General features: G+C 38.4%; 1 protein-coding gene across 1 annotated transcript in view; it reads right to left on the bottom strand.

Moving 5' to 3' along the window:
- The window catches only part of CDC42BPA (CDC42 binding protein kinase alpha (DMPK-like)), a 314,354-nt gene that overhangs the window by 246,322 nt on the left and 54,985 nt on the right, over positions 1–13,047 (bottom strand). Inside the window, exon 2 of the mRNA XM_011948976.1 lies at positions 9,355–9,446. Coding sequence (XP_011804366.1) covers positions 9,355–9,446 — 92 coding nt within the window. The remainder of the gene's footprint in view (positions 1–9,354; positions 9,447–13,047) is intronic.

Raw genomic sequence — 13,047 nt, forward strand, 5'->3', positions numbered from 1 at the left:
TGTTCTAACAAGGACTCCAATTCCTAGGCAACTCCTAGTGCTTGGAGCCAGTGAATTAGGGTTGCACATGACCTAGAAAGGCATCAACTGTCCATCCCCCAACCCAGGCAGTGCAGCTCACAGGAACCAGAGTGACTCCCTCCTTCTGCTTAAGAACAGAAGAGCAAAGAGTAAAGAGGATTTTGTCTTGCATCTTTTTTTTTTTTGAAACGGAGTCTCACTCTGTCGCCCAGGCTGGAGTGCAGTGGCGCCATCTCAGCTCACTGCCAACCTCTGCCTCCCAAGTTCAAGCAATTCTCCCATCTCAGCCTCCCGAGTAGCTGGGACCACAGGCACGTACCACCTCACCCAGCTAATTTTTGTATTTTAGTAGAGATGGGGCTTTGCCATGTTGGCCAGGCTGGTCTCGGAACTCCTGACCTCAGGTGATCTGCCCACCTTGGCCTCCCAAAGTGCTGAGATTACAGGCGTGAGCCACCGTGCACAGCCGACTTTGTCTTGCATCTTGGATACCAGCTCAACCACACTGGAATAGAGCATCAGGCAGAGCCATGAGGCCCCCATTCCAGGCCCTAGCTCCCCAATGACATTTCTAGACACGCTCTGGGCTAAAAGGGAACCCGTTGCCTTGAAGAGAAGGATTCAGTCCTGGCAGGACTCATCACCTGCTGACTAAAGATTTCTTGGGCACAGAATTGCCATTGGGCACCAGCAATACCCAGGGAGTATGCCGTGGGCCTTAAGGTCTGAGACTACTTGCTTCAAGTGAGACCCAGCACATTCCCAGCTGTGGTGGCCACCGAGAAAGACTCCTGTTAGAGAAAAGTAGAGGGAAACGTAAAGGGAACTTTGTCTTGCTTTCAGGTATCACAGTGGGGCAGAGCAAAAGGCAGACTTTTCAGATCCCCAAGTCCAGCGTCTTGGACACCATTTCCAGACTGGCTCTGGGCCAGGGGAAAACCCACTGCCTGAAGGGTGAGTCCCAGGCCTGGCAACATTCACCACAAGCTGAAGAAGAGCTTTTGGGCTTTAAGTGAACACTGGTGGTGTGGCCTGGCAGAACCGCTCATTGACCAGTCATGGTGCTGGCCACAGAGAGGGGCTCCTCCTCTACATGTGGAAAGGGGAGAGAAGAGCAGAAAGGACTTTTTGTATTGTGGTTTGAATGACAGCACAGTCACAGTAAAACAAAACATCAGGCAGAATGCTAAGGTTTTGCTATGCTGGGCTTCAGGTCTGACCCAGCACAGTCCCAGTGATGGTGGCCACAGGGGTACTTGTATCACCAAATCCCCAGAGTTCCAGGTGGCTCAGCACAGAGAGAAAGACTCCGTATGTTTGGGAGAAAGTAAAGGAAAAGAGTAAGAGTTTTTGCCTGGTAATGCAGAGAATTCTTTTGGATCTTATCCAAGATCACCAAGGCAATACCTATATAAGACTACAAAAAACACTGTGTTACTGGCCTTTGGGCCCAAGTCCCTTCAAACACCTGGAATGCCTTCCCAAGAAAGACAGGTACAAACAAGACCAGACTGCAAAGTCTACAATAAATACCTAACTCTTCAATGTCCAGACACCAAAAAACATCTAAAAGCATCAACACTATCCACAAAAACTTTACCTCACCAAATGAATTAAATAAGGCACCAGGGATCAATCCTGGAGAAACAAAGACACATGACATTTCAGACACAGAACTCAAAATAGCTATTTTGGGCCAAGTACGGTGGCTCACACTTGTAATCCCAGCACTGTGGGAGGCTGAGGTGGGTAGATCACTTGAGGTCAGGAGTTCGAGACCAGCCTGGCCAACATGGTGAAACCCCCATCTCTACTAAAAATACAAAAATTAGCCAGGGGTGGTGGTAGGTGCCTGTAATCTCAGCTACTCAGGAGGCTGACGTGGAAGAACCTGGGAGACGGAGGTTGCAGTGAGCCAAGATCACGTCACTGCACTCTAGCCTGGGCAACAGAGCGAAACTTCATCTCAAAACAAAAAGCTACTTTGGCCAGGTGCAGTGGCTCATGCGTGTAATCCCAGCACTTTGGGAGGCCAAGCAGGCAGATCATTTGAAGTCAAAGACCAGCCTGGCCAACATGGTGAAACTCCATCTCTATTTTTAAAAAAAATACAAAAATTAGCCAGGCATGATGGTCCATGCCTATAATCCCAGCTACTCAGGAGGCTGAGGCAGTAGAATGGCTTGAACCCAGGAGGCAGAGGTTGCAGTGAGCTGAGATGGCACCACTGCACTCCAGCCTGGGCAACAGAGTGAGACCCCATCTTAAAAAACAAGAGCTATTTTGAGGAAACTCAAAGAAATTCAACATAACACAGAGAAGGAATTCGGGATTCTATAAGATAAATTTCACAAACATTAAAATAATTTAAAAGGGGGCCAGGCGTAGTGGCTAATGCCTACTATAATCCCAACACTTTGGGAGGCCAAGGCAGGCGAATCACCTGACATCAGGAGTTCAAGACCAGCCTGGCCAACACTGTAAAACCTCATCTCTATTAAAAATACAAAAATTAGCTGAGCGTGGTACGCACCTGTAGTCCCAGCTACTTGGGAGGCTGAGACAGGAGAATTGCTTGAACTCAGGAGATGGAGGCCGTAGTGAGCCGAGATCACACTACTGCACTCCAACCTGAGTGACAGAATGCGACTCCATCTCAAAATAAATAAATAAACAAAAAAAAAATTTTTTTTAAATCAAGCAGAAATTCTAGAGTTGAAAAACACAACTGACATGTTAAAGAATGCATCAGAGTCTCTTAGTAGCAGAATTGATCAAGCAGAAGCAAGAATTACTGAGCTTGAAAACGGGCTATTTGAAAATACACAGAGGTGACAGAAGAAAAAAGAATGAAAAGCAATGAAGCACATGTATAAGATCTAGGAAACAGTCTCAAAGGGGTAAATCTAAGAGCTATCGACCTTAAAGAGAAGGTAGAGAAAATAGGAGTAGAAAGTTTATTAAAGGGATAATGAGAGTACTTTCCAAATCTAGAGAAAGATATCAATATTCAAGTACAGCACAGTTCGTTAAGTACTAGCTAGAGCAATTAAACAAAAGAACAAAAGGGTGCCCAAATTGGAAAGAAAGAAGTCAAATTACCCTTGTTTGAAGATGATATGGTCTTATATTTTGGAAAACCTAAAGACGCCACACACACACACACACACAAATCTTATTCAAACTGATAAACAAATTCAGTAAAGTTGCAGGATACAAAATCAACATACGAAAATCAGTAGCATTTCTCTGTCAACGATGAACAACCTGAAAAAGAATTCAAAAAAGTAATCCCACTTAAAATAGCCACAACTAAAATTAAATACCGAGAAATTAAATCAGCCAAAGAAGTAAAAGATGTCTACAGTGAAAACTATAGAACACAAATGCTATGGTCAAATGGTATAAGAATAAAATGCTATTGTTTATTTGTCCCCTACAAAAATGTAAAAATCCATCAAGTTACGTATGTGTGTTTTTTAATTGAAGTATATAAACATATATATGTGAGGTATGCACACACACGCACACACACCTCAATATACTGATAAAACACTGATGAAAGAAATTGAAGAGGACACAAAAAACTGAAAAGATATTCAATGTTCATGGGTTAGAAGAATCAACACTGTTAAAATATCCATACTGCCCAAAGCAATCTACAGATTCAATGCAATCCCTGTCAAAATATTAATGACATTCTTCACAGAAATAGAAAAAATAATCCCAAAATTTATATGGAATTACAAAAGACCCAGAATAGCCAAAGCTATCCCAAGCAAAAAGAACGAAACTGGAGGAGTCATATTATCTGACTTCAAATTATACTACAGAGCTACAGTAACCAAACCAGCATGATACTGATATAAAAACAGACACATAGATTAATGAAACTGAATAAAGAACCCAGAAGGAAATCTACATACCTACAGTGAACTGATTTTCAACAGCGGTGCCAAGAATGTTAGGGAAAACACAGTTTCTTTAATAAACGGTGCTGGAAAATCTGGATATCCATATGCAGAAGAAGGAAATTTGATCCCTATCTCTCACCTTATATCAAAAACAAATCAAAATGGATTAAAGACTTAAGTCTAATACCTCAAAGTATAAAACTACTAAAAGAAAACATTGATGAAAATCTCCAGGACACTGCTCTGCACAAAAATTTCTTAAAACACAGGCAACCAAAGCAAAAAATGGACAAATAAGATGATATCAAGTTAAAAGGTTTCTGCACAGCAAAGGAAACAATCAACAAAGTGAAGAGACAAGCCACAGAATGGGAGGAAAGATTTGCAAACTACTCATCTGACAAGGGATTAATAACCAGAATATACAAGGAATTCAAACAACTCTATAGGAAACAATCTGATAATCCAGTTTTTAAAACGGGCTAAAGATTTGAATAGACCTTTCGATAAAAAAGACATACAAATGGCAAACAGGCACATGAAAAAAGTGCTCAACATCACTGATCACCAGAGAAATGCAAATCAAAACTACAATGAGGTATCATCTCACCCCAGTTAAAATGACTTTTATCTACAAGTCAGGCAGTAACAAATGCTACTGAGGATGTGGAAAAAAAGGAGGAAATGGGGATGATTAATGAGTACAAAAAAATAGAATGACGAAGACCTAGTATTTGGTAGCACAACAGGGGCACTGTAGTCAATAATAATTTAATTGTCCATTCTGAAATAACTAAAAGAGTACAACTGGATATTTTGTAACACAAAGGACCAATAATAATTGTCCATTTTGAAATAACTAAGTACAATTGGATTTTCTGTAACACAAAGGATAAAGGCTTGAATGCTTGAATGTCCATTTTGAAATAACGTGGGTATCCAATTTTCCATGACGCAATTATTAAGTATTGCATGTCTGTACCAAAATATCTCACATACTCCATAAATATATAAACTTACTATGTACCCACAAAAATTAAAAAAAATAAATAAGGCCGGGCATGGTGGCTCAAGCCTGTTAATCCCAGCACTTTGGGAGGTCAACATGGGTGCATCACCTGAGGTCAAGAGTTCGAGACCAGCCTGGCCAACAAGGTGAAACCGCATGTCTACTAAAAATACAAAAATTAGCCAGGCGTGGTAGCAGGCACTTGTAATCCCAGCTACTCAGGAGGCTGAGGCAGGAGAATCACCTGAACCCGGGTGGTGGAGGTTGCAGTGAGCCAAGATTGCACCATTGCACTCCAGCCTGGGTGACAAGAGCAAAACTCCATCTCAAACAAAAAAAATAGAAAATAAAAAAAGAATGCTATGGTCAAATGGCATAAGAATAAAATGCCATTTCTTGTTTTGTACCCTAAAAAAATGTAAAAATCCATCAAGTTGTATGTGTGTATATTTTTTAAAACTAATGTGTATGTGTATACCACCATATACTTCAATTTTTTTTAAATTTTAGAACCTCAAAAAAATATATTTTCAGACAAATAAAATCAGAAAATTTGTCATCAGCAGACTTACACTGAAGAAATACTAAAGGGGGCCAGGCACAGTGCCTCACAACTGTAATCCCAGCACTTTGGGAGGCTGAGGCAGGAGCACTGCTTGAGCCTTGAAGTTTGAGACCAGCCCGGGCAATGTAGTAAAACCCCATCACTACAAGAAAATTTACAAATTAGCCAAGCATGCTGGTGCACATCTATAGTCTTAGCTACCCAGGATGCTGAGGTAGGAGGATCACTTGGGCCCAGGAATTCAAGGCTGCAGTGAGCTATGATCATACCACTGCACTGTAGCCAGAGAGACAAAGCAAAACTTTGTCTCTAAATATAAAATAGAAATATTAAAGGGAATGTTTAAGTCAAAAGGAAAATGATCCCAAAGGGAAGTACATGAATGTGAAGAGCAGAGAAAATATAACTATGTGGGTAAATCTACATAAATAGGTACGATATATATATTGGGGTTTCAAATATATATGGAACTAAAATACATGACAGCAATGACCAAAAAAAAAAGGGTAGAAATTGGGTAAATTGGAATTGGCAAAATATAAATTTACCAAGGATACATGTGGTAATCGCCAGGGGAACCCATTAAAGAAGATAAAATTGGGAGGTATAATTTAAAATATTCCATTAATCCAAGGAAAAGCAAGAAATGAGAGAAAAGTAACACAAAATGAGCCAAACAAATATAAAACAAAAACCTAATTATATTCTACTGACCAGGAAACATACCATATGTTTATAGAAAGCTAAAACTAAAAGGACAGAATAAGATATTTAATGAAAATACTAATAAAAAAGAGTTGGAGTAGTTCTACTAATATCAGATTAAGGAAAATTTAAATCAAAAAACACTATAGAGATAATGGGAACACTCCATAATGATGAATGAGTTAATCACCAGGAAGATATAATAACTGTACATATGTTATCAGCAAAAACTGAAAGAAATGAAGAAATCCCCTCTCAGGAAATCATAGATCAAACTGAAAAAACAGAAAGCAAGGATGTTGAAGATTTAAACAAGATTTTGAACTTGACCTAAGTGATATTTACAGAACACTGCACAGCAAATTTCAAAGGATTCCAATCACATAGAGTATGTGTTCTAACCACTTTTAAATTACATTATAATAATAACTCAATAAAAAAACAAACTAGAAAATTTTCTAAATGTTTAGAAATTTTTTTAATGGACTTCAAATTCATAGATCAAAAACAGAGATTTAAAATCACACTATATTTTAAGCAAAAAATATATACACATATATGACATATCAAAATACGTCTGCTATAGCTAAAAATATATAGCCTAACCACAGATTTGAAAAGAAGGGCTAGATATCAACGCTCTTTCAAAAAATCAGAAAAAGAATAGCAAGTTAAAACCAAAGAAAATATTATAAAGTACAGAAATTAAAGAACTAGAAAAGAAATCTACAACAACAAAATTCAAAAGGCCAAAAGTTAATTCACGGAAAAGATAATAAACTGATAAACCCCTAGCAAGAAAAATTTTAAGACAGAAATGATCAATACAGTAATAAGTTGTAAAACTTGGATGAAATGGATAAACCTAGCAAAACTAATACATATATACAACAAGTCATTTTATTTCCATTAAAGAAATTAAACATATTATTTAAAACTTTTTCAACAGCAACCTCTGGTCTCATACTTCACCAGTTAAGTCTTGTAAGCACATGAGGAAAAAAGTAATAACAATCTTCACTAACTCTTCTGGAGAACACTAAAGGGGGGAACATTTCCCTCTTCTTGTAAGACCAGCAAAACCAAGATACCAAAATCTGATCAGAACATTCAAAGTAGGAAAATTACAGGCCAATTTATCTTAAGAACATAGGTGCAAAGATCCTAACAACACACAAAAAGCACATGAAGTCCACTGGTACATATGAAGGGGTAACATATCACAAGCCAATTTGGCTTATTTTAGGAATGCAAAGATTGTTTAACATCTGAAAATATAACAGCAAGCCGGGCGCGGTGGCTCAAGCCTGTAATCCCAGCACTTTGGGAGGCCGAGACGGGCGGATCACGAGGTCAGGAGCTCAAGACCATCCTGGCTAACACAGTGAAACCCCGTCTCTACTAAAAATACAAAAAACTAGCCGGGCGAGATGGCGGGCGCCTGTAATCCCAGCTACTCTGGAGGCTGAGGCAGGAGAATGGCGTAAACCCTGGAGGCGGAGCTTGCAGTGAGCTGAGATCTGGCCACTGTACTCCAGCCTGGGTGACAGAGCGAGACTCCGTCTCAAAAAAAAAAAAAAAGAAAATATAACAGCATAATTCAACACATTAATAAAGTAAAGGAGAAAAACCATGAATGTCCCAAAAGATGCAGACAAAGTATTAATAAAATTCAACAAAATTCCTGATTTGAAAAGTATAACAAGGTATAAGATCAATAAAATTAAATTATACTTCTAACTACTACCAAGAAAACAATTAGGAAATGAAATTTCACAAACAATTCTAATTAAAATAATATCAAGAATATCACATATCCAGGAATAAATCTGCTGAAGGATGTGGAGGTCTTCTATACTCAATGAACACTACCAAACAGTATTGAGAGAAATTTATAAAGCCCTAAATAAATGGAAGAATATACCATGTCTATGGATTAGCTAATTCAGTAGTATTGTTAAGATGCCAATTAATTGCAAACTGATTTCCAGTTTCAATACAAACGTAACCCAAATTCCTGGAAAAGAGAGACAGAGAGAGTGTGTGTGTGTATGTGCGCGCGTACGTATATGTGTATCTCTTTTTTTTTTTTTTTTTTTTTTTTTTTTTTGAGACGGGGTCTCCCTCTGTCACCCAGGCAGGAGTGCAGTGGCCAGATCTCAGCTCATTGCAAGCTCCGCCTCCCGGGTTCACGCCATTCTCCTGCCTCAGCCTCCCGTGTAGCTGGGACTACAGGCGCCCGCCACCTCGCCCGTCTAGTGTTTTGTATTTTTTAGTAGAGACGGGGTTTCACCTTGTTAGCCAGGATGGTCTCGATCTCCTTACCTAGCGATCCGCCCATCTCGGCCTCCCAAAGTGCTGGGATTACAGGCTTGAGCCACCACGCCCAGCCGTGTATGTGTATCTCTACGAGTGAGCAGAAACTGAAAAACTGATTCTAAAATACTATGAAAATATCCTCTGGGAGGCCAAGGCAGGCAGATCACTTGAGGTCAGGAATTCGAGACCAGCCCGACCAACACAGCAAAACCCCGACTTGACTAAAAATACAAAAATTAGCTGGGCCTGATGGCGGATGCCTATAATCCCAGCTACTCAGGAGGCTAAGGCAGGAGAATCACTTGAAGCCGGGAGGTGGACGCTGCAGTGAGCCGAGATCACGCCACTGCACTCCAGCCTGGACAACAGAGGAAGACTCCATCTCAAAAATAAACAAACACACACATACATACACAAAATAAAATACTATGAATATATCAGGGGAGGAGAGATGGGAGAGGGGTAGAAAAAGGAAGTTGGAGTTATATACACCACCAGGTATCAAGATTCCTTATAAACTAGAATAAGACAAACAGACCAACAGAAAAGAATCTAGAAAAACACTCATATTTACATTGACATATGAAGTACATGTGAAAACATGATCTTAGAAAAAAATTCCAAGTAGAAATATTTCATTCAACACTTTATTTTCTGAGCAATTGTATCAATCACAACAGCACAATCAATCACATCAATCACAACTTAACAAATATTGTTTAACAAGTAACAAGTAACAATACTTGTTAAATTCTCTCACAACTGTGTTCAACAGCTTCCAAAACAATTAGCAGACCTTCTATCAAATCTTAATCTCTTACCTCCCCAAAAGCTCCTCGACCAATCACCTTTAATATTTCAAAGTCTTCTCTATGTAATCGCATTTGTTTCACTTTAGAAGTAAATGGTTTAGCTGAAATGAAAGAGCAATATCAATTATTTTCTTAATAAAATGTGATGCAAATTAGATATAAATAATGGTGTTTCTTAGTTACACAAAAATTCAAATTATGATTTAAGAATTGTCAAAATATTTAAAAATTCCAAACCATATGAGAATAAACAAATTTGATTTCCCTAAGAAAACAACATATTTTATTTCTTACATATGAATTACATTTTTGGTGAGAAATATATGTTTAAACTCCAAATAACATATGAAAGAATGCAAAGCAAGGGGGATGTAAAAATGAGACCAGTTTTAACATCCTATCAGCATTAAATATATATTTTAACACAAACGTATAAAAAATAAAAGCAGATTTCACGGCACCAGAGAGCTCTTCAGCAATTCCCATCAAGTAAATTCATATTTCTTTCACATTCATTTGTTCTTTCAAAATGCTTCAGCAAACGTCTACAGTATACAAAGCATGGTGGCAATGACTGGAGTTTTTAGAAAGTTGATTATGGATATGATACTTTCCTTCAAGAAGCTCTTAGTCTTCATTCAAGACAGACAAGTATGCATATATGCAGACACAAAATTTAATAATGTGATAAAGTTTTAAGTGCTTCAGAATTAATGAGAACACTAATTATGTGGAAACTAATGCTTCACACAAAGGAGATAACAGATAAATTGAACCTTGAGAACTAAATAGAATTTTGCTCCTTTGCCTGGGTTTGACTGTGCAGATACTCCAGGCAAGAGGGAACAATATAAGCAAATGAAGAGAGGTAAGGAAGTGAATTTGGGGTGTTAATGGTAAACAATCCATGGTAAAGAATTGTGAGAAGAAATGCAAAGAAATAAGAGCTAGAAAATGGAAAATGCTTTGAATTTCATTAAAGGAAATTAGATGTAATCTTATTAATATTTTTAACTGGTAAATTAAAATTTGTTAATGATTAGAGCAATTATATATTCTGCTGCCTCTAAGAGAAGTTTAGACGTGTCTCCTTTCCTCTCCTCGGGTCCGTCTTTCACAAAAAGGAATTGATATGATTAAAGGATCATAATACATGGGTGTAGCTGTCTTCTCCTCTCTTCCTTCCATGGAGCCAGAGTGTGATAAGATCAAAGATATGTATTTGAGCATTAGGGGAGTGAAACAGACAGGTCATACAGTTTGCTTTGATCTAGAAGTATGCATTTAGCCCTAACTAGCTTCGAAAACGGGTATTCCGCACTGCTTAGTCAAGTCTACTAGAGATTTCTGTATTCGTGTTATGTAAGGAAAGGAAAGACAGACAGGATTTTCATGTGGAATTCACACAACAGAGAAGAGAAAGAGAAAAAAATTAGCTGAACGTGGTGGCACATGCCTGTAGTCCTTAGCTACTCAGTAGGCTAAGGCAGAAGGATAACTTGAGCCCAGGTATTCGAGGCTGCAATGAGTCATGATCATACCACTGTACTCCAGCCTGGGCAAAATAGCAAGATCTGGTCTCTTAAAAAGCAGTAATAACAGAATTAATAATAACAAAATTCCATTTGCAATAGCATTCAAAAGAATAAAGTACTTAAGGATAAATTTAACCAATGAGGTGAAAGACTTGTACACCGGAAACTACAAAATATTGCTAATAAAAATTAAAGAAGACTTAAATAAATGAAAAGACATCCAGTATTCTGGATTGGAAGAAGACTTAATATTGTTAATATGACAAAATTATCCAAAGCAATCCACAGATTCAAAGCAATCCCTATCAAAATTACAATGGCATTACAGAAATAGAAGGCCGGGCACGGTGGCTCAAGCCTGTAATCCCAGCACTTTGGGAGGCCGAGGCGGGCGGATCACAAGGTCAGGAGATCGAGACCATCCTGGCTAATACGGTGAAACCCCGTCTCTACTAAAAAAATACAAAAAACTAGCTGGGCGAAGTGGCGGGCGCCTGTAGTCCCAGCTACTCCGGAGGCTGAGGCAGGAGAATGGCGCGAACCCGGGAGGCGGAGCTTGCAGTGAGCTGAGATCTGGCCACTGCACTCCAGCCTGGGCGGCAGAGTGAGACTCTGTCTCAAAAAAAAAAAGAAAAGAAAAATTCATCCTAAAATTCATATGGAGAGAGAGAAAAGACAACCCATAGAATGGGAAAAGTATTTGCAAATCATGTATCTACTAAGGAATTAATACCAGACTATATAAAGAACTCCTACAAGTCAGCGACAAAAAACCCCAATTCAAAAATGGGCAAAAGTTTTAATAAATATTTCTCCAAAGAAGATAAATAAAAATGAAAAAAGAATGAGTTTATGTACTTTGCAGGAACATGGATGAAGCTGGAAGCTATCATTCTCAACAAACTAACACAAGAACAGAAAACCAAGTATCACATGTTCTCACTCATAAGTGGGAGATGAACAATGAGAACACATGGACACAGGGAGGGAAACAACACACACCAGGGCCTGTCAGGGGGTGGGGTCCGAGGGGAGGGAAAGCATTAGATAAATAACTAATGTGTTGCTTAAAACACAGATGATGGGTTGATGGGTGTAGCAAAGCACCATGGCACATGTATACCTATGTAACATACCTGCATGTTCTGCACATGTATCCCAGAACTTAAAGTAAAATAATATATACATGTGGTGAAGATATTAAAAAATGGCCAATACACATATGAAAAGATACTCAACATCACTAATCATTAGGGAAATGCAAACCAAAATCACAATGAGATACCACTTCACAACCTCTACAATAGTTGTAATTTTTTAATTAATTAAATAAAATAGAAAATAACAAGTGATGAGGATGTGGAGAAACTGGAACCCTCATACATTGTTAGAGGGGATATAAAATGTTACAGCTGCTTTGTAAAACAGTTGGGTGGTTCCTCAAAAAGCTAAACATAGATTTACCAACATATCCCAAAAATTCCATTCCTATGTACCCAAGAGAATTAAAAGAAGAGATTCAAACATTATCTGTACAATTATGTTCATGGCAGCATTATTCACAGTAGCCAAAAGGTAGAAATTATCCAAATATCCATCAAGAGATGAAGAGATAAACAAAATTTCCCTCCCCTTGGACCCCACCCCGACAGGCCCTGGTGTGTGTTGTTCCCCTCCCTGTGTCCATGTGTTCTCATCGTTCATCTACCACTTATGAGTGAGAACATGTGGTATTTGGTTTGTGTATCTCACAAACATACACACACAACAGTTTGTTAAGCAGCTTTAAAATGAAGTTAAGGTATGATACATGCCATAATGTGGATGAATCTTGAAAATATGCTAAGTAAAATAAGCCAGGCATTAAAGGGCAAATACATTATTTCACTTATATGAAATATCTAGAATAGGCAAATTCATAGAGACAGAAAGTAGATTAGAGGTTACTTAAGAGCTGGGGGACAGGAGAATGAAAAGTTAGGGCTTAATGGTTACAGAATTTCTCTTTGAATAATGAAAACGTTTTAGAGACAGATAGTGATGGTCATTACATAACATTATAAATATAATTTAATGCCACTGAATTGTACATGTAAAAGTGGTCAATATGGCAAATTTTGTTATTTCACCACGATTTTTAAAAATTAGTAAGATATCAAAACCACTG

The sequence above is a fragment of the Colobus angolensis genome, unplaced genomic scaffold (assembly GCF_000951035.1).
Source record: "Colobus angolensis palliatus isolate OR3802 unplaced genomic scaffold, Cang.pa_1.0 Scaffold288, whole genome shotgun sequence".
In the NCBI taxonomy this organism is placed as follows: domain Eukaryota; kingdom Metazoa; phylum Chordata; class Mammalia; order Primates; family Cercopithecidae; genus Colobus; species Colobus angolensis.